The sequence below is a fragment of the Phascolarctos cinereus genome, unplaced genomic scaffold, assembly GCF_003287225.1.
Source record: "Phascolarctos cinereus isolate Bilbo 61053 unplaced genomic scaffold, phaCin_HiC Scaffold_9;HRSCAF=440, whole genome shotgun sequence".
Lineage (NCBI taxonomy): Eukaryota > Metazoa > Chordata > Mammalia > Diprotodontia > Phascolarctidae > Phascolarctos > Phascolarctos cinereus.
In genome coordinates this window covers 187,415,138-187,437,874 of record NW_027556402.1, presented here as the reverse complement: position 1 = coordinate 187,437,874, position 22,737 = coordinate 187,415,138, and the positions used below count along the sequence as shown (strand labels likewise).

The following is a 22,737-nucleotide window of genomic DNA, read 5'->3' as shown; positions in this document are numbered from 1 at the left end:
AAGTTTCTCTCTAGTTCAATCCATCCCTCATTCAGCTGCTAAAGTGATTTTCCTAAAGCACAGATCCAACCATGTAACACATACACACCTTCAATAAACTCCATTGGTTTTCTATTGCCTCCAGAATCAAATACAAAATATTCTGTTTGGCATTCACAACCCTTCATGACCTAGCCTCCCTCCTACTTTTCTAGTCCTTTACACCCTATCACATAGTCTTCAATCCAGTGACACTAGCCTCCTTGCTGTTTCATGAACCAAAGACTCTCTCTGCTCTGGGCATTTTCTCTGGCTGTCCCCCATGCCTCGAATGTTCTCCCTCTTCATCTCCACCTACTGGCTTCCCTAGCTTCTAAAATCCCATCTTCTACAGGAAGCCTTTCTTAAATCTCTCTTAATTCCAGTGCCTTCCCTTTGTTAAGTATTTCCTTTTGCATTCTATATAGCTTACTTTGTATGTATTTGGTTGTTTGTTGTCACCCTCATTAGATTGTGAGCTCCTTGAAGGCAGGGACTGTCTTTTGCCTTTTTTTATGTATCCATGGCACTTAGCACAGCACCTGGCACATAGTAGGTACTTAATAAATGTTTACTGATTAGATTGATTCAGCCTCCTATAGAAAGTCTAACACAATCCATCCAGTTGTTGGTAACTTCCCCAAAAAATTACTTTTGATTTACTTTATATATATTTTGTATTTACTTACATGTATTCCATCAAAGGAATGTAAGCTCTTTGAGGGCAGGGACTATTTCATTTTTGTTTTTGCATTCTTGATACCCAGAACAGTCTTTGACAAATAGTAGAAGCTTAATAAATTCTTGCTGATTGACAGATTGATTGATCTCACGTCCTAAGATTCTTTCTAGCTCTGAAATTCTATGTTCTGAGACATAAGATCCCTTGAATCTCTAGTTCTCTGTGTTCTACATTCTAATGTCTCTTCCACCTCTGTCATTTGATTGTATTTGGGTCCTAGGTATCACCATTAGCTTAATGATTGAGTATATGCAGGGCCAAATTTCATTTTTACATGGCTTGAAAGTAGAGAAGGCTCTCAGCATTTCCAGTCACACAGCTCCTCCCAAATGACAAAGGTTCAGTCAATCATGTCAATCTATCTGAAAGTTTTTTATTGAGCATCTATGTATGTTTAGAGATAAGATATACAAAATTTTGACCGAGGAAATAAATATTCCTTTGACTGTTAGATTATTCAACAGAGAGTCTTGGTTTCCATTTAACCAGCCTTTCTACCTTCCTTTCTTGGGCCTGTATTTTGATTATAGCCCTAACAGAGAACATAAAAGCCTCCCATAGAAAATATCTGAGTCAATAAATGAACCAGTGAATTTATTGACTGTTCATCTCTGTGACTCAGAATCCAAGGCTGCCTAGGAAAAAATCCCTTCCACTGCTATCACTCCCTGTTACTTCATCTCGGTCTACTTCAACCTTTCTACACTCCAATCCTTTTTCCTGCCTTGCCTTCCTCTTCCATCATACCCTACGGTACCTTTGTTCTATTGTTACCAAAATTCCCTGAATATTAGACTTTTTCATATCACACTTCTTCCATCTTCTTGCTCTCATGGAAATCTATATCCACCTGCACCATTGATCCCCTCCCCTGTCATCTTCTCAAGCAAAGTGCATCATTATCATCCCCACTCTCTCTTTAATCTTCAATATTTCCCTATCTGCTAGTTCCTTCCCATGTCTCCTCCATCCCAAACAACCCTCACAAGATCCCATCATTCCTTCTATTATTCTATAACTCTCCTCTTCTAAACTAAACACCTTGAGAAAGCTAGCTATTATATGAGATGTCAACCTATACCAGATGGCTCCATTTCCTTTCCATTTGCTGTCTTCTAAATTCTCTCCAGTTTGGCTCTGACCTCATTACTCAAAGGAAATTACTTTATTCAAAGTTACTGATTATCTCTTAAATGAGAAATCCAATGACCCTTTATCAGTTCTTATACTTATTAACTTCCTGGGAGCATCTGACACTTTGATCACTTTCTCCTCCTGTCTCTTCTCTGGATTTTCATGACCCTGTTCTCTCCCAGTTCGCTCCTACCTTCTTCTTGTTCCAAACTTCAAGAGCAGCACCATCCTTCCAGTCACCCATGTTCAATACCTTGGTGCCATCCTCAAGTCTTCACTCTCCCTCATCCTATATATCCAATCAGCCACCAAACCTTGTTATTTCTTTCTCTACAACATCTTTTATATCTACCCCTTTCTCTCCACTCATGCAGCCATCACTCTAATTCACATCATTGTTATCTCTTACCTGGAAGGAAGGAAGGAGGGAAAAAATGAAGGAAAGAAGGAGGGAAGGAAGGAAGGAAGGAGGGAAGAAAGGAAGGAAGGAAGGAAGGAAGAAGGGAAGAAAGGAAGGAGGAAGGAAGGAAGGAAGGAAGGAAGGAAGGAAGGAAGGAAGGAAGGAAGGAAATAAGCATTATTAAAGTCTTACCATGTCCCAGGAACACTTAACACAATGATGTTAAGTGCTTTACAAATATTATCTCATTTGTTCCTTACAACAGCCCTGTGTGTGTGTGGAGGTGCTATTGGGATTCCCATTTTACAGATGAAAGAAACTGAGGCTGATGGCAATTAAGTAACTTGCCCAGGATCACACAGTTATTAAGTGTCTAAGGCCAGATATGAACTCAGGTCTTCCTGACTCCAGGCCCAATGCTCCAGCCACTGAGCCACCCAGTTGCCTCCAATAGGCTGGACTACTGCAATAGCCTTCTAATTGTTCTGCCTGCTTCTGGTTTCTCTCTTCTCTAGTTCATTCTCTACATAGCTGTCAAACTGATTTTCCTAAACTAGAGGTCTAACCATGTCACCCCTGCTAAATAATCTCCAGGGGCTCACTGTTATCTCTAGGATCAAATATAAACTCCTTTGTTTGGCATCTAAAACTCTTAGCAACCTGGCCCCTTCCCACTTTTCCAAACTTCTTACAGGTCACTTCCCTCCACATATTCTACAGGCCATACTGGCCTTCTTGATCTTCTTCATCTCCATAACTTTGCAATGGCAACACCCCCACCTCCCATGCCTAAAATGTTCTCCCTCCAAAATCTCTGGCCTCCTGTAGGAAGAATCAGCTCAAATACCACCTTCTGTAAATTACTCTTCCCACTCTCCTCATGCTATTGCCTTTCTCTTTAAGATTACCTTCCCATGGCTCTCTGTGGATCTTGTATGCTCCTATTTAAATAAATGTTGTCCTGTCTATTAGAATGCAAGCACCATGAGGTCAGAGAATGTCTGTGCTTTTTTTTCTTTCCTTTCCTTTCTTTTCTTTTAACACTTAGCACTTAGCACACAGTGCCGGACACATACTTTAACACGTGGTCATTGATTGGTTAGTTGTAGCACTCCTAGCATGCTAAGAGTACCTTCGCTCCTAGCTCATGTAGAGTGGCACAATGTAATACATACTACTTAATAAATGCTTGCTGATGCTTATTCCTCTGTCCTGTGCCCTCTTCTCTCTGTACAGTTAGCGATCGCAGAATTTCCCATGCATTCATCTTTTCTCAGATAACTCCCAAATCTATGGATTCCAAGCCATATGCAACCCTTACATCTCTCCTCAATTCTAATTTCATATCACCAATTGCTGGACATTTCCACCTCGTTGAGTATGTTCAAATTTAAACTCCTTTTTCTCCCTAAATCTACTCTTCCTAAACTCCCTATTTCTGTTAAGGGTATCAGTATTTTTGCAATTTGCCTGGTTCAAAACCTCAGTCACCTTTGACCTCATTCTCTTTCACCTTAGATGCCAGAACTAGAAGGAATCTTAAATATTATGGTGTCCAGCCCCCTCATTTAGAGATGAGAACATTGAGGTTCAAAGAAAGGAAGTGGCTTGTAAAAGGTCACAGTTGTTCTGTGGTATGGCCTGAATTGACCACTGGTCTACTGACTCCCAATTCTAAGTTAAATTTTCAGGTATAAGTTTGATCCATATTAAAACGTGAATCTACTTGAGAGGGATCACCATGCATCTCTCCAACATTCTTCTAGGAAAACCATATGGCTATACATCATGGAACACCACATTGCCAAAGAATCAAAACTGTAGAAAACTCAAATCCGTGGACAAGTACATGTCATCCATAATTAGGCTGTAGTATATTATCAACAGTAACTTGCCTGAAAGAAGCGGCATAAGGGATACAGCCAGGAAATGTAGATCAGAGAAAGAGGGTGGGTGGGGGTCAGTCAAGTAACAAGAATGAAAAATTTCAGAGGGAAATCCCAAATATTATTCTTAATCCCACAGAAAGATGAGATCAGAGGAGCATCTCCAGGTCATTGGGTGGATTGTCTGTGAAGGATTCATGGGACACATAGACAACAGTCACACACAATAAGAAAGCACGAGCGAGTTACTATCTGTACCAGTGAACCAAGCACTTACGTCAATGAGATCATGAATTTGGCGAAGTACATTGAAGTAAGTGAAGCAGAAATCTGAGAGCAAGTTTTGATGAGGGCGTACTAAGGAAGATTTAGGAGATCAGATTAAGAGGGCACTGAATACCTAGCAAGGAAGTCACCCCAAGGGTTAAAGGGCACAAAATGGAAAGGCTCAGAGACTGAAAACAACAAGGACTTGACAGTTTGGACCAGGAATAACTTCATATGGGCCTAAGGGATGTCCTCTCTCCACACCCTTCCCCCCACGATTCTCTTTAATGGAGGTCTCTTGTACTCTGGCACCATTATGGAATAGTACTTATATGTAATATAGTAGAAATAATACTGGACTGAGAGTTGGGAGACCTGGGTTCCATAACAACAACATAGCTCTGTGACCTTTGGTCAGTCATTTAACCACGCTGAGCCTCAATTCCTTCATCTGTCATACGAAGAAAATACATTTCTGCTGTCAACCTCATAGGATTATTGTCAAAATCAAATAAGATACTATGTATGAAAATACTTTTAAACCATGAAGGGACTACATAATTTGAATTATTGGTATTAAATCATTGTTGTCCTTTTAACAACCTCTTAACTGTTTTCCCTACCTTCAGCTTTCCTCTTCTTTGATCATTCCTTCTATATCAGCAAAAAGATTCTTCCTGTTGCACAAACATAATCATATCAGTGTTCTCACCAAAATGAGACATTGGCTGACTATCATATGTATGATAAAATATCAGCCTTATTTCATATTTTACTCCTGAATTCACTCTATATTCCAGCCAAACTGGATTAATAACTAATTCCTAACTTGGTTGTACCATATGGTCTCCCGTCAGCTTTCTATTCCTCGTTCCTGGAACCCAATATTTGATAAAATTCTTCTCTTCTTTCAAACCTTAGATCAGGTACAACCTTCTCCATTAAGACTTCCTTCATCCCACAGCCCCAATCCAACAGAAAAAGATTTTGCCTTCCTCAAGGTGCTTTAAATATTTTGTCTGGATCCATCCTTTGTTTCTGTCTCATTCTGCCTTGTGAAATACTTTTATGCACATGTACAGTACACCCCCTCCCCATAAGTCAAGTTAACAAGCTTTCATTACACACTGATTAGGTGCCAGGCACTATGCTAGGTGGGAAGGAAGAACAGTAAAGAAGATATGACATATAAAAATGAAATAGTCCCCTGCCCTCAAAGAGCTTAACTAAGTAAGTTATAAACCAATTCCATATGACTTTATTTTTAATGGAGAATGGACAAAAATCCCTTCTGTCCCAGAATCTTAAGAGACAAGTAGCAGGGAGAGCTTTGATCCTTGGGAAGGGGCAGAAGAAGAGGTAGGGAAAGGGGGATCAGAGAAAACGTCAGAGAAACCCCAACTGCAGGAAAGGGTAATGAAGTTCCCAGCTCCCTCTCATTTCCGGGCTACCAGAAGAGCTCGAAAAACTGAGGCTCAAGACTCCAGGAGCCACATTCCTACTACCACGGCTCCTGAAATCCTCCAGAAGTAGATTTCTTTACCTTACTTTTTTTCACACTTGAAATTCTTTTCATCAGGTGTTCACATTCAGGCTGCTCTCTATCTGGAATTAGAAACATATTGCCTTGCTCCCTTCTGGTGCCAAGTGCAAGAGGAGCTAATCTCTGGGCAGAGTAATCCATGTAGTAAATATTTGTTTGTTTGTTTTAAGATAGATGGAGGATCGTGCTGACTTTAGTAGCTAATTGCCTAGCTTAGCAATTATCCCAGCAATACCGCTGCCTGGAACAAGGAATAGAAAGTGACAGCAAAATTACCAAGGCACTCCCCCACACTTCGCAAGAAGGCAGAGTCCACAGGAAGGGAGGCAGGATCCACACAGGAAATGTGTTCACCCCTACTAAACAGGATATGGGCAACTTTTCTCTTTTAACATAATTATAACTAACCAGTTGTAATAACAAGGCAAGACCGCAAGAGGGAAACAGTCATCTCGGAAATCAGGAATCTAAGTATGAGCAAACAAGCCTGCTTTCCTTTTCCTTTCTTCCTTCTTTCCTTCTTTCCTTCCGGACGCTACCTAGTGACTTAAGTTTAAATTCTGGGGTGGAAGATTCAGATATGTGTGCTGTGCAGCTATCTAGGCGAAAGGCACTGGAGACTCTGAAGGTCTAGGACTTAGACTATCAGAACTGGGAAGAAGTGTGTAAAGTGATCTAATCCAGCTCCCTCATTTTACAAATGAGAACTCTGGAGACCTAAAAGGGGAAATGACTTAGGTAAAGTCATAGCATCAGTTAGTAGGAGCCAAGCACTCTAAACTAACACCAATGTGTTTTGTTTGTTTGTTTGTTTGTTTTTTTCCAGGACAGTGTTCTCATAAAAGTAGTGGCAGATTCCAATACAAGTGCATGTGTATGTGTGTGTGTGTTTGCCTGGATAGGTAGGATGCTGTTGGATAAACTAGAAATGAGCTTCTCCTTGGCTTATTATGGATGTCTAGTGGATAAGGATTAGACCTGGAGTCAAGAAGATACAAGTTCAATTCCCACAATCAAACTGCCTGTGTGATTCTGGGCAAGTTACTTAACCCCTCTTTGCCTCTGTTTCCTCATCTGTACAATGAAGGGTTTGGATTGGATGGCCTCTGAGGTCCCTTCTAGCTTTCAACCTATGATTTTGCTGTTTGCAGCTTTCCTTCTTTGGAGATAGAGTTCCTAAAGTGTTTCTTATTCCTTTTCCTTTTTCTTCATCTCTTCTCCATCATCACCATCATCATGAAGGAGGGGGTTACTATGTAATATTTCCCTGCCTCCAAATATCTAACCTCAGGAAGGCCTCACCACTGAGTTAAGGCATCTTCTCAGGGAAATCCCATTTTTCATTTTTTGTGTTAAATTTTATTATTTTATAATTAATCTCTCCTTTCTACCCTTCCTCCATTGAAGTAAAAGGAAAAACAAAACTTTTTTTTTCTTGTCTTTTTCTTATGGACACCTTGGCATGTATTACTAAATTTTCAACTTGTTAATCAGAAATCATGGTCCCAGAGGAATGAGACTCAGGATAAAGAAGTTTTGATTAGGTAGAAAAATAGGTTCCTTCTAGCTATAACATTCTATAATTATACAATACAAGGCCTTAAATGAGCTGTCATTTTACCTCTGTTGGCACATAAAGCAACAGAAATGGTAATCCCTTCACATGCTATTAGTGTTTTAATGAGTTGCTCTAGCCAAAAGTTTTATTAGCCAGTGACCAATCTAAAAATGAAACTGTGCACATTTAACTGGGCCAGGTCCTGGAAGACAGCCATATTACCCATCATTGGTCCATTCCTGAAGCATTTTCAGCTTCGTAGGAGATCCCATACATAATTTGCTCTCTACCCTGCCACCATTGCCACTGAGGACTTAAAGTTACTTCCACGACACCATGGAGTATAACAGGGACTATGACTATGTCTAACTAAATGTAATAATGACACAAAATTAAAGACTCACCTGTATGACTTTGAGAAAGGCACCTAATCCATCTGGATCTCAATTTCCTCATCTACAAAATGAGGAAAGTAATAAATATCTTGTCTATCTCATAGAGTTATTGAAGAATCAAATGAAAGGGGTATAATATTGTTTTTTTCCATTCAATAAATGAAAGGAATTATTAGTGGTAAAATCAAAATACTTAATTATATTTAAATTTTTAATTCTATATAAAATATATAATCAAAATTTAAAGTTGATTATTAATATTTATGGCAAATGTGGTGAATATCTGACATCTAAAATATATAAAGAATATAGTGGGTATATGTGCGTGTGTGTACACACCCACACAGAAAACTGTTAAAATTTTATAAAGATATTTCCTAGTCCACAGTGGATAGATTGACAATGGTCAAAGGATATGAGCTGATGTTATCCAAAAGAGGAAACACAAATTGTTAATAATCTTTTGGGAAAAAATGTTCATCTGGGCCAAGTCAAAGAAACACAAATTTAAACAGCATTGCCATACCTCCTCCCACACTTCAAATGGACAAAAAGAATTAAAAGCAATGAGATTCAATGCTGGCAGGGTTGCAGAAAAATTAATCCATTAGTGTTGGAACTGCAAACATACATAATCTTTTTGGAAAATAATATGGCAGGACAGAGTAACAGTTGCCAAAATAATCAGACCTGTCAAACCAAGCATTCGTAGGATCAGAGCTTTAGATATAAAGAAGGACCTCAGAGGTCATCTAGTCCAACTACTCATTTTAGCAATAAGGAAACTGAGGTCCATAAAGATAGAAATGACTAGTTCAACATCATCCAAAAAATAAATGACAAGCAAGAGAGATGATCCTCTGACTTCAATTCTCTTGTGGAGAATATATCCTGAAAATATCAGGGGAAAAAATGTAAGACAGAGAGACATAGAGATGTAACAGTGGAACAGAATAGGTATACAATACACAGAAGCAAATAAGCAGTGTCATGGTGTTTCATATACTCAAAGGGCCCAGTTTCTTGGGGACAGATTTATTATTTGACAAAAACTGCTGGGAAATAGTCTGAAAAAATATAGGTTTAGATTAGCACCTTATACCATATACCAAGATAAACTCTAAATAGATACATGACCTAAATGTGAAAGGTCATATCACAAACAAATTTAGATGAGCAAGGAACAAATTACCTTTCAGATCAATGGGTAGGAGAAGAGTTCATGAGTAAACAAGATAGAATGGACAACTTCGATTACATAAAATTTAAACATTTTTGCACAATCTCATGCAGCTAAAATTAAAAGGAAAAAGAACTGAAGGAAAAGCTTTGAAGCAAATTTCTCTGATAAAGGTCTCATGTCCAAGATATATAAGAAACTGATTTAACTCTATAAAACTAAAAGTCATTCTCCAATAGGTATGAACAGGCAGTTTTCAAAGGAAGAAATCTAAGCTATCAACAATCACATGAAAAAAATGTTCTAAATATCTAATAATTAGATAGTTATAAACTATCTAATTGAGGTCCCACTGCACAACCATCAAATTGACAAAGATGCAAGAGTGAAAAATGTCAAGTGTTGGAGGGCATCCAGCTATACTAGAAAGCAATTTGAAATTATGCTCCCAAAAGTTACCGACTTGTACAAACCCTTTGATCCAACTACACCACTACTGGGGAAAAAAAATCAAAGAAATAAGAAAAAGACATATGTATATCATGAGAGCCAAAAAATAGAAATTAAAGGGGTGTCCTCTTACTGAGAAATGGCTAAATAAATTGTAATGTAACAGAATGTTTTTGTGTCACAAGAAATAACAAAATATTTCAGAGAAAAGTAGGAGGATTTATATGAACTGATGCCAAGTCAAGTGATTAGAATAAGTATAATCTATGCAATGATAACAATATTAGAAAGGAAAAAACTTTGAAAGATTCAGAATTCTAATCAATTCAATGAGTATAAAAGAACGAAGATGAAATATGCCACTCTGAATTTAAAATTCAGAAAGATATATTTTCAGACATGGCTGATATGGGGATTTGTTTTTGCCAAACTAGGTTTCTATGTATTAAGGGCTTTTTTTTCCCTTTAATTAGCTCATGAGAGGGGAAGCAGAAAGTTAGGAGGAAAAGGGATACATTAATAAAAGAAAAAATATGTAAGGTATCACTTTCTGAAAGAGGAGAGAGATGTACAGGGAGAAAATTTGGTGATGCAAAAATAACACAAAACAAATTTATTTTAAAAGCTATCTATTCAGAGGTTTTCATTGCAGCAGTATATATAATTAACAAAAACAAAAACAAAATTATAAGCAAACTAAAACCCAACAATTGGGAAATGGTTGAACAAATTAATGGTACATAAATTTAATGGAATACTATAACATAATATGACATAATTAAGATTGACAAATATGAGGAATCTATATAAGGAAATATGGAAAGATGTAGTACATAGCAAAAAAAAAGAAAAAAGAAAAGAAATACAGATCCAGAAAAAGAGTTTGCATGAATTATGACTCTATAAATGGAAAAGTGAAGGGAAATAGACAAAGAAACCTGATGGTGATTTAGAAGGACTGAAAACTTATAACATTTTATGGGTTTAATTTCATTTACTTAAATGTAAATAATTGCAGATTAAGTTTAGTGGACTGTATTCATGTTCAATATTATTTATAATCAATCTTCTTGAGTCAAATGAGATAATGGATGTAAACAGCTTTGAAAATCCCTATATGTCAGGGATGATGATGATGGTACCTTAACTAATGGCCCTCCAATGATTCATTGTGGCATGGACATGACACAGTTATTGAAGGCTGTAACCGAACAATACAAGCCTTCTACTAAACTGAAAAGGATTCAAGAACAAGGCTCATGTTGGACTGTGTATCTGTCACTCCAAAACCAGCCTAGATAGGGATAGAGGCTCATCACCTGACATCTGGCCCCACAGGATAAATCTTTTTAGCCACAGTGACCCAGGACACCATTTACTAAAGGTGAGAAGCTGTGACTATCCACATGGGTGCAAAGAGGACCTTCAATGATGAAACTGATCGCTAGATTGCTTTTATTGTTTTATATATATATAATTGTTATTTACATATATTATTGTTATTTATATTTACCCACCTTATCCTCATTCCACCACCACCCCCCCCACTAGCACCACCAATCCTCTGTTTATATCAGGCTTCAAGAACTGGTGGGAGAGGGAATCATCATTCATGGGACCATTTGATCATTGGACATAGAGTGGGAAGGGACCTTAGAGAATGAATGCAACACCCTTATTTTACAGACGAAGCAACTGACTCCCAGAGAGGAGAAGTAACTGCCTAAAGTCATATAAGTAAGTAAATAGCAAAGCCAGACATTAAACCCAAGTCTTCTGACTTTCAGTACCCAATACCATTTTCACTACACTCTCTCTGTAATGTTTCTGTTCTCTTTCTCTCCCTCCTGTCTCCTATCCCATCCCCAATGACCATTCTGAGATGAGGCTGAATGAAAAGTTTCTCTCTGTCTCTCTCCACCCCTCCTCTAAATCAGGGAGGGTGAGAAACGCGAAGACCAGTTCCACAGGCTACCTCCCAGACCCCCCTGGCCTCCAGCAGCCACAGCTGATAAAGTAACTGATAGTCAGCCAGCCAAGAGTTGGCTGAATCCCCATCTCTGCCTCTGTCTCAGCAGTTGGTTGTATAAGAATTCTTTGCTCCCATTGAGTGCCCACCAGTCCTCCTGTGAGTTTGAAACAACAGCCCCCTAACTGGTAAGGAGCTGACCTCCCTCCCCACTAAGAGTAAATGTTCCTTGCCCCATCCCAGGGTCTGGTTTTGTTTTGGTTTGGTTTGGTTTTGGTTTGGTTTTGGTTTTGGTTTTTGCGACAGCTTCCAGCTGATGAGTTCCTCTGACAGCCCCATGGGCTATAAGGACAACTTTCCCAGATAGGTTTCCCTCAGGCATAGTCTTCTTTCCTTTCAGATAAGCAGACCCATAGGTGGGCTTATACTGAAAAACTCCTCTTATTGGCTGGATCTGGTTTCCCTCTGTACAGTCCTCTCCTGGACCAACCCTCTCTTCATCCCCCATTTTTCCCCCACCCACCAGCCCGAACAGAAACACAGAAATGTGGTTCTTAAAGGGACCCAGTGCCTTATTTCATCTTTGGAAGTTCAAAAGTATGGTTTTGTCTGAAAGCAAGCGTGAAAACCCAGGCATTTTCAGCCTTCTATGGTCCACTCAGGAAAATGTCCTTCTTCACATTAGTCTAATCACTTAGCCTCACTTCTGTAAGAGATAACCTAATTAGACAAAGATAAAGAAATAGGGCAGCTAGGTAGCACATTGGATAGAGTGCTAGCCCTGGAATCAGAAGATTCCTCTTCATGAATTCAAATATGGTCTTGGACACTTACTGTGTGACTTTGGGCAAGTCACTTAACCTTTTTTTGCCTCAGTTTCCTCATCTGTGAAATAAGGTGGAGAAGGAAATGATAAACCACTCCAGTATCTTTTCAAGAAACCCTAAATGGGGTCTCAAAGAGTCAGTCACAACTGAAACAACTCAACAACAACAATAACAAAATAAACAGGTACTGACCAATTTCTTTTTCATCACCTTAACTTCTTTATAACCTTCATCTTTTCCATCATCTTTCATGGCTGTCTGTCTGGTTGTCCTATTAAAGGAAAAGAGGATGCCATTAGACTCATGGTTCCCAAACTTTTTAAAAATAAAAATGTTTTTCAGCTCCCTACCTGATAATAGTTGTGCTATTTTACTAAATATAGAAAGCTACTTTGGAGGGGGAGAAAGGGAAGGGAAGGGATTGAGCTTTTATATAATGCCTACTATTTGCTGAGCACTATGAACTCCTTTATAAATGTGTTCTCATTTGATCCTCACAGTAACCCTTCAAGGTAAGTGGTGTTACTATTCCCATTCTACAGTTAAGTAAATGAAGGCAAAGGGAGGTTAAGTGACTTGCCCAGCATCCCATAGACATTAAAGTGACTGAGGCCAGATTTGAATTTTGATTTCAGTAAGTCTTTAAAGTGAATATGTGTTTGATTAGTCACAACAGCATTTGTAATGATTTTAAAACAGTAATACATAGAAGAAGGAATGAAGCATGTGGATCATAGAATCATAGATATAGGAATGGAAGATCTCAGAGGCCATTTAGTTAGACTCCCTCATTTTACAGATGAGGAAACTGACACCCATGAAGTTCAAGTGACTGGCTTAAGAGAATAAGGTAGGTATATGAAGCTGAGATTTGAACCTAGGTCTTCTGACTCCTGATTCAATACTTTTCCTACCATACTTTACTGACAGAAATAGCATCAGTTTTAGGATGATCTGAGTTCAAATCTTTACTCTGACTTACATGTTTGCTATGTACTAGTCACTGTGCTAAGTTAGCCAAAACATGGCTCCCACCCTCAAAGAGCTCACATTCTAATAGGGAAGACAACTTGCAAACAACTATCCATCACACACACACACACACACACACACAGACACACACCACAGAAGGAAAGGCCCTAGCAGTAGGACGGACCAGGAAACACCTCCTACACAAGGTAAAATTCAAGCCGAGTCTTGATGGAAGCCAGGAACAGCAAGAAGTCCTGCACAGCTTAAATGTGGAGTACATGGAGATTAAAGTATAAAAAGACTGGAAGAGTAGGAAGGAGCCAGGTTGAGAAGGACTTTAAATGCCAGAGGATTTCGTATTTGATCCTGGAGGTAACAGGGAGTCACTAGACTTGAATGTGGGTGTGTGTTAGGGTAGGGGTGCACATGCAATAATTGGCCAAGGTTTGTTGATTCTGACTCTACATCTCTTTTAATCAACCATCACCCCAGTTAAAGCTTTCATTAATTGTTTCTTCAAATTCCTCTTACTGATTATAATTTTATTGTGAGGGATTAAGTAAAGCATAGTATGTTTAATCTTTCTGCTTGTCTATATTTGCTTATGAATTTTTATGCCCTATTATATGGTCAATTTTTTTTAACTTTTTTTTATTTTTAGGCAGTTGGGGTTAAGTGACTTGCCTAGGGTCACACAGCTAGTAAGTGTCAAATGTTTGGTCTGAGGCTGGATTTGAACTCAGGTCCTCCTGAATCCAGGGCCGGTGCTCTATCCACTGTACCACCTAGCTGCCCCCTATATGGTCAATTTTTATAAAGATGATGTGCAAAAACCATGAAATTTGCAGGATATTAATGACTATCCTTCATACCACCAATGATGAGCAATACCTCCTCACCTCTTGGCAGAGAAGTGATGAACTCAAGGTACAGAAGCAGGTATTCAGTCTCAGACAGGACCAATGTGTTGGTTTATTTTGCTTGACTATTACGTATTTATTATAAAGGGGGGTTTCTACTTGGGGAGAGGGAAAGAATTAGTTATAGAAATAGAAAAGAGCAGCTTTTTTTTTACTGAAAAAGACAAAGACACAAATACAACAATTATATTTGTTTATGTAGGCGTGATTTAATAGGTAGGTTTTTTTGTTAAAGAAAAATGTGTAATATAAGTGGACACTTTCATATACAACCTTCTTCCTCATTCCTTATTCCTCTTTTTAGTTTGAAATGGGTGTACTCTCCCTCCCTACTTTCCCTCCCTCCTCTCCCTCTGTCCACATGGGGTATCATACCCTTACCTGCAGGTCCTCTGCCCAAAAGAATGTAAATTTTGATTGCTAAAACCTTGCAAGACATCTTTGGGTTTGTGGGCTAGATTTCTTTTTTAAGGACTATGTCTTAAACCCTAATCACTCTGGTTCTCTTTGACTGGCCAAAAGTAGGTAACAGCCTAGGTCATTGTTTGGGCCCTAATGGCTCAGAGTGAATGTAAATAGCAATTGTTTCTGTTTTGGCCAGAAACCTTTAGGGTCTCCACCTCCCAGATTGATTTTTTTTAACTAGGTAAAAAGAGGTCATTCTTCACCTCATTTCTTACTTGGCCTTAATCACTGGATGGGTGTTGCCTCAGTGAAAGTGAGACCAGAGAAAGACCTTAACTTAAAAAGTCCAAGGTCTCCCATTGCATCTGAGATCATCTCTGGTTATCCTGATCTATATCTTGAAACTGGACCCAGATGGCTCCAGAGGAGAAAGTGAGGCTGGTGTCCTTGCATAGCCTTCCCTTACTTAAATCCAATTCACTTGCAGTCATGGTATTCTCTCCCTGCTGTCATGGTCCTCTTCCAGAACGAAGCACAAACAGCAACCACTTGTCAGATGAGCAGGATAGTTTTAAAAGTAAGGTATGGAATTGATTATATACTTTTAAAAAACAAGTTGTATGAAATGAAGATTCATAGTTTCCTATGTAGTCCTCTTTTATTTTCTGCTCTGTATATGGAAATGTTCTTTTTTTGTGTTTAAGTTCAGAATAATTTTTTTTAAATTAGACATTAAATTTAACAAAATGTGGTAAAGTTGCCTTATTTTTGTGTCCTGTTCTATAACTCTTTTCATTTAATTCTGTACATTTAAAAAAAATTAGACCAACTATCTATTTTATATCTACATCATTGTAAACTCTGGGCCTGGCACAGTGCCAGGCATATGTTATTGTTATTATTATTGTTGTTCATTTGTTTCAGTCCTGTCCAGCTCTTCATGACCCCATTCAGGGTTTTCTTGGCAGAGATACTGGAATGGTTTGCCATTTCTTTCTCCAGTTCATTTTACAGACGAGGAAACGGAGACAAACTGGGTCAAGTGACTTGCCCAGGGTCACACAACTAGTGTTTAAGGCCAGATTTGAACCTAGGAAGATGAGTCTACCTGGCTTCGGGGCCAGCAGTCTATTTACTGTGCCATCCAGCTGTCCCAATTGTTACATATCAAGTGCTTAATAAATGCTTAATGACTAGTTGGAAAAAAAAAATGTGTTCATTCATGATTAAGTTCACGACAAAAAAATTTAAGTGATCACAACAAAATTTTTGATTGCTGAATTAAACAGATAGGGATGGAGACTGAAGCTTTGATTTCATTGGTATGAGGAAAATACCAAGGGAAGAAGTTCTGTTTAACAATGCAGGTCGGCCCCTTCTCTGAAACTTTGACAGTATTAGAGAATTGCTTAGAGTACTGCAGAGTGAGTGCCTCGCCCAGGTTCCCCCAGCCAGCAGGTGTTAGAAGCAATACTTGCACTCAGGTTTCCTGAAATCTGCTCTCTACATATTATAAAAATACCTGGTGCTAATTTTTTTGCCATATGCCCAAAGAAGAGATAAAGCAAGTAGAAGTAAAATTGATCATAGATCATAAAAACGGAAGAGACTTTAGATAAAATCTATTCCAACGTCTTCCCATCAAGTTACAGATGTACCTCTTAAAGTGTCTTGTCCAACAAAGTCCCATGGCAAGTTGGTGACAGAGCTGAGACCAAGCCTAAGTCTCCTGACTTCCCAGTGCAGTGCTCTGTCTACTACACCAAGGGGAAAGATGTTCAGAGCCTATGACATCATAAAAGGCACCTTCAGTTTCCAGTGGGCCACCCACTTTTGGCACTTTCAAGAGGTAAGTTCAGGATTAATAAAAGGAAGTCATACGTTGTGAGATGGTTAATGAGTTTGGACAACCCTAAGAAGTAACATAGGTTGAAAATGAAAATAGCTTTCCAAAAGGTCTTGATAAATTCATGGACAACAGATATTAACCCTCAGTAAATGAAAAATTAAATTCAATACCTGATTCTAAAAAAGATTCCAGTTAGTTAATCACTTGCTATAGTAATTTTAAAAAAAGGCTGACTGCATTTCCAGTCAATACAGCTGATGATGAAGTAGGTACAGACCTTTGAACTGATCACATGGAATGTTAGAGCCGGAACAAAGCTTAGAACATAGAACTCAGAAGGTTGAATCAAGAAAGAACTATAGAAACCCTCTAATGTAATTCTCTCATTTTACAAGTAAGAAAACTTAAGTTTCTATTAAAAAAAAAAAACTAAAGAAAGAGGCAATGAGTTAGAACAAAGTTCCAGAAAGTAAATTGTTGCATAATATCATTTAAAATTTGCCATATAACATATTTTCCAAACACTGGAAATGAATTTCTAAGTGCGTAGCATTTAGAAGGGGGAAAAATCACTTATTTTAGTTCTTTTCACAAAAAATCTCTAGTTGTTAAATTTATATGTATGCTTATATTGGATTATACACACACAGGCATATACATATGTACATATCTCCAAAGTAACAAGAAAAATCACTTACCAAATATTCTGGGCAATGCTTTTCTGTCACCATCTAAAGAATAATCAAGCCAGTCCCATATGTTGAGGAGCTGCCAATATCATGATGGGGAAACATGGTAAACTAAGGGGGGGGAAAATATTAACGATTAAACCAGTTCCACCCGCCCACCATTTCAAGTTTTCTTTGATAGGAGTCTTGATAAGAGATAAATGATTAATGGCTGTTATTGATAGCCATTTCAACTTAATGTCAACAGATCCAGCAGTGTGTCAGCACTTAGAAACAGTAAAATATTGGCAAAAATTAAAGGACAAGAGAATAAAGGCCTATGAGGAAATCACTGATGGCACATCTGAGTAAAAGCTCAGGGTCAGCCCACAAGAAAATTGTGAAATACAGCCTCTCCTATCAGTTCTCCTTTCCTATACTTGACTCCCCCCATCTTTCATTAGTTATCTACCCTTACTTCAGCCCCCAAACAGATTGCCCTATCACTTTCAGGCCTTCCAATAGAAGCTGGATGGTTTTTTGTCCAGAAAGTTATAAATATTCATGCCTCACATAAAGCTTAAACCAATGGCCCTCTAAGGTCCCTCCCAAATATAGTGCTCTATGATAATAAGACCTCTTAGATTCTGTGATTCTACCCTGTGTTGTGTCCTCGCTCCCAGCTAAGATATCAACTAATCCCTCATAAAGTATTAACTGACAACTAACTCTGATAAAAGCAAGGTGTCACTCATTCAGGGGATCTTGGTCAATTAAATTTTTTTTTTCTTAAACGTTTGTGATGAAAATATTCTTTCTTAAAATTTAGTATTTTAATTCAATAAACATTTCTTAACTAAATGCCTCCCCTATGCAGAATGTGGTATTAAGCCCTGGAACACTGAAAAGTAGTACCTATTTCTCTGCTTTCTGAAAATGGAGGATAATGGGTAGGATATGATGTTTTCTTGATCACTCAAAGTCATTGTTACAAAGAGCCCAATACATGCAGTGACATCTTACAGCGATGTGCTTAGGCATCACTGAGATGTGTGGAGCTGTTTGCTCCTCCAAGTCTTATAATCAGTCGTAACAGTCAAATTGCTGGCCTTTTCAAATTCTCTGTGTGGCTTTTTTGTTTTTATTTTTGTCCTAGTTTTCATAGTCTTCCTCACTTCAGGATGTCTGCTATCACTCTCTGATGTCCTTGGTGTGTTTCCCTCTGGCAATCTATCCCCTTCTCTCTTCCTAATTTGTGGCCATTGATCTGCTATGAATAGGAAAACCATATCAAGTTTTTCAGAACTGTTGTAAAATAAGAGTTTGCAAGCTCAATTGAGGGCCAAAGGACTCATTCTAAAGAGTCAATGCACCGATGCTGGGACATTCCTTTTCATTTACAGAGAGATTTTTGTTTACTCGAAATAACTTAAACCCTCTGGAACAGAGCCCGGCTCCTGGAAGTCTGATCACCAAGAAGCGACATACTGCTCAATAGTTATATTGTTTTAATGAATTCAAGTGCCTCATCTCTGCCTACTGACATACTTTTCATCCTTCAAACCTCAGTTGAACTATATTTTCCATGAAACCTTCCCTGTTCCCACCAACTGAAATGTTCTCTTGCTGCTTAAATTTCTCCAGAGTACCTGCTATGAGACTCTCCTTTGCACTCATCTCATTTTATATTGTACTAATTTGTACACTAAGAGGTCACATGTTTTGCCCAAGGTCAGATAGCCAGTGTATATCAGAGGCAAGAGATAAAAATGAATATCTTCCTGACTATGAGATCAACTCTGTATCCAAGATGCCACATGCTTCCCCTTGAGATGGTGGATCTGAGATGGCTCCTTGGAGAACAAAGATGTCACATTTCTTATGTTTCTCATTATACTGGCTAGCGCTTTGACGTTATATAGAGAGGCTCTGGGAAGGAACACACACACACACACACACACACACGCGCGTGCGCACACACACACACACACACGCGTGCGCGCGCGCGCACACACACACACACACACACACACACACACACACACAGAGGAAAGGAATCCCATAGTGCTGCCAGAGCTGACCAATTTAGGAATAAATGTCGTAGACTGTGAACATGTGGGAGAATTTGGATAAGAAAGTATTGACTCTGCTAAAAGGAATGGAGCCTTTTCCTCTTGCATAATAGCAACGGTCTCAATAAATTTGAGCTGTTCTCTGCCCTTGCTTCCTCTTGCTGAAATTACTCTGTTTCCTGTCAATTATGATTACTTTTAAGGTGATTTGAAATTCTTCTTACTAGAGTAGAAAACACTAAGAAGTGGCAGGGGAAAGGGGACCCTCTGAAGGGCAGGAAGGTAAGAGTTTTGCCTTTTGGGATGGACAGTACCTGTTATCTTGCTGACCAGAAGATTGAGGAGCCTCTGTCTTCTCTCTTCCTCAGGCAGCAGCTGGTAACTTTTACTTTGTAAAGTGAGTATCAAGGCTCCAAGATCCCAAGAAGAAAACACATGCTTTCTGTGGGGAGATAGCTACTCCCTGAACAGCTTTCCAACCAAGAACTCTCAACCAAAGCACTGCCTGTCAGAGTTGGTGCACTCAGGGTGAAATTGGCGAGCAGAATCTCCTGTGAAAGGATCCTTTGGTTCCAGAGAAGAACAAGCCTGAAGTGCTGGAGCACGGCCATAGACAAAAGGTCCTAGTTACGACTGGGAGGACCTTAACTGACTGAAGAGGAAGCAGTGCACAAGTAAAAGCAAAACCAGAAAGACTCGATTCCAAAGGATCTGAGTCCTGACTTCAGTGGAACTCAAGAAAAGTGAGGGGTTTGTAAAGTAGTTAAAAGCAACATATAAGGACAACAGCTGATCATTCATTGTCATCCTAAAACAAAGGAAATGAGCATTTATTAAGCACCTACTATATACTAGGTGCTTAAAAAATATTATCTCCTTTGATCTTCACAACAGCCCTGGGAGGTTGATGTTGTGATCATCCTCACTTTACAGTAGAGGAAACCCAGGTAAATAGCAGTTAAGGGACTTACTCAGGGCCACACAGCTACTAAGTGTCTGAGGTCAAATCTGAACTCAGCAGATAGAAGATGAAATGGTTAGAGCACTGGGCCTGGAGTCAGGAAGACCTGAGTTCAAATCCAGCTTAAACACTTACTTAGCTGTGTGACCCTGGTCAAGTCTTTTAACCCTGTTTGTCTCAGTTCCTCTTTGTAAAATGAGCTAGAGAAGGGAACTGGTAAATTATTCCAGTATCTTTGCCAAGAAGGGTCACAAAGAGTAGGACACAGCTGAAAAATGACTAAACAACAACATAACTTCCTGCTTCCAGGCCCAGCACTCCATCCACTGTGCCAGCTAGCTCCCTCTAAGATAGCTATAGTACAGGGCAGGTAGGTGGCTCAGTGGATAGAGCGCTGGCCCTGAAGTCAGGAGGACCTGAGTTCAAATCTGGCCTCAGACCAAACACTTGACACTTACTAGCTGTGTGACCCTGGGCAAGTCACTGAACCCCAACTGCCTAAAATAAATAAATAAAAAAATAAGATAGCTATAGTATGTTGAGATGGACCTAAACGTGGAATTGGACATCCTAGGTTTAAGTCTAGGTTCTGACACTAACTATGTGATATTGGGTGAGTCATTGTACCTAGATGAGGTTGTTTCTTCACCTGTAATATAGAGATTAGATCTGCACTACATAGATCTTAATTATGACAGGGAAAAGTCCTTAGGAACCTTAAGGCACTATATAAATATGAGCTATCATCATCACAAGTATTAACAATAACTTTCCTAGGCCTCTGTCTCCTCATCTATACATTATATATAGACTCTAAGAGTCAGAAAGGACTTCAAAGACTCAGACCTGAACCAGAATCCTTTCTACATGACACTGCCGGACAAGTTGTCATTCAGCCTCTTCTTAAATAGCTCCAGGGATAAGACACACCTCCTAAGGGTTCCCATTTCTCTATTGCACAGCTCTAATAGTTAAGGAGTTCTCCCTTGCCACAGAGCACCATGGGGTAGCTGGGCAAAATTTGTCCTGGCTCCCCAACTACCCTGACCAAGAGGTGAATTACCAAGGCAGATGTGGCAAAATGTAGTGAGATTATAAACACTGACAGCCTCAGTTATTCTGTTTCTCCATGTACATGAGCTACAATCCTGTGAATACTTAATGCTAAATGTAGCTTCCAAAGCCCCAGGAGCTAATCCAGGAAGATTTGGAGAATGTGAACAGAGATGGTCTAGACTTACAGGGGTGGGGAACCTGCAGCCTTGAGGCCACATGTGGCCCTCTAGGTCCTCAAGAGTGGCCCTTTGACTGAATCCAAACTTCACAGGACAAATCCCCTTAATAAAAGGATTTGTTCTATAAAACCTAGACTCAGTCAAAAGGCTGCACCTGACGACCTAGAAGGCCACAGGTTCCCCACCCCTGGGGGGAAGATTGTGAACTACAGCTTTCTGTTTTTCTTCCCTAACCCTAACCGTGTGTCTGACTTCTCAAGAACCCACATGGAATTTTCTTGGCAAAAACTCGATAGTGGTTGGCCATTTCCTTCTCCAGTGGATTATGCAAACAGAGTCATCCATCTAAGACAATATGCAACTTGCAGGGATCCCAGTGTACAATGCAGTGGCCCTCCCACCTTCACATTGGAGTCTGACACCACTGAACAAGGTAATCTCTAAGGCCCTTTCCAGCTAGAGTAGGATTTCAGCTCTGTGCTGGTTGTTGTTCAGTTGTCTGACTCTTTGTGACCCCATTTGAAGCATTCTTGGCAAAGATCCTGGAGTGGTTTGTCATTTCCTTCTGCAGCTCATTTTATAGATGAGGAAACTAAGGCCATCAGGGTTAAGTGACTTGCCCAAGGTCACAAAACTAGCAAGAGTCTGAGACCAAATTTTAACTCCGGAAGATGAGTCTTCCTTATTCCAGACCCATTGTTCCGGTCCAGTGTGACACCTAGCTGCCTATGATGTTTGTTTACCAACACACACACACAAAGAATTGTTTATAGAACTTATGCAAAGGGATAAGCCCTGGATTTAGATAGAGTTAGAAGACCTGGATTCTGGACAGGATCTTCATCCTACAATCTGAGTGACTTTGGGGAAAACACCTAAGCTCTCTAAGCTTCAGTTTCCTCCTCTAGGAAATGAAAGGCTTGCCTCGTTTCCAACTCTAAATCCTTTCATCTAAAGACAGCACAGGGAACTAAGGCTGTCTCTCAGCTGGCCGACAAACATTTACTAAGGAGTCAAGGGAATGTTTAAGGAGGATCTGCACCTCTGATGTAAGGGTTTTCCGAGCCCTTTTCAGGGCTACTCAATTCACCTTTGGGGTCTTCTTGGCACTCACCTCTTACCTGTGGCTCCAAGAAGCTGTAGCTTGCATGGAGGCCACACCTGGGTAAACTATCTCAGCAGGTGAACTCAACCAGGTTGAGGATAACTGCCAAACCTCAAACCCACTGGGGAGTTAGGGGAGTGTCTACCCCAAGCATGTGAAGACTGCCCCTAGTAGAATGGGT

General features: G+C 39.4%; 1 protein-coding gene across 1 annotated transcript in view; it reads right to left on the bottom strand.

The window, feature by feature from the left end:
* The window catches only part of SLC2A9 (solute carrier family 2 member 9), a 314,145-nt gene extending 294,244 nt beyond the window's left edge, over positions 1-19,901 (bottom strand). The window contains exons 1-5 of the mRNA XM_020992085.2: positions 19,570-19,901; positions 17,214-17,315; positions 12,562-12,640; positions 7,953-8,004; positions 5,991-6,052 (exon numbers count right to left, since the gene is read on the bottom strand). Of these exons, the coding sequence (XP_020847744.2) occupies positions 5,991-6,052; positions 7,953-8,004; positions 12,562-12,621 (174 nt within the window). The 5' untranslated portion in view covers positions 12,622-12,640; positions 17,214-17,315; positions 19,570-19,901. The remainder of the gene's footprint in view (positions 1-5,990; positions 6,053-7,952; positions 8,005-12,561; positions 12,641-17,213; positions 17,316-19,569) is intronic.
* Between the last annotated feature and the right edge of the window lie 2,836 nt (positions 19,902-22,737).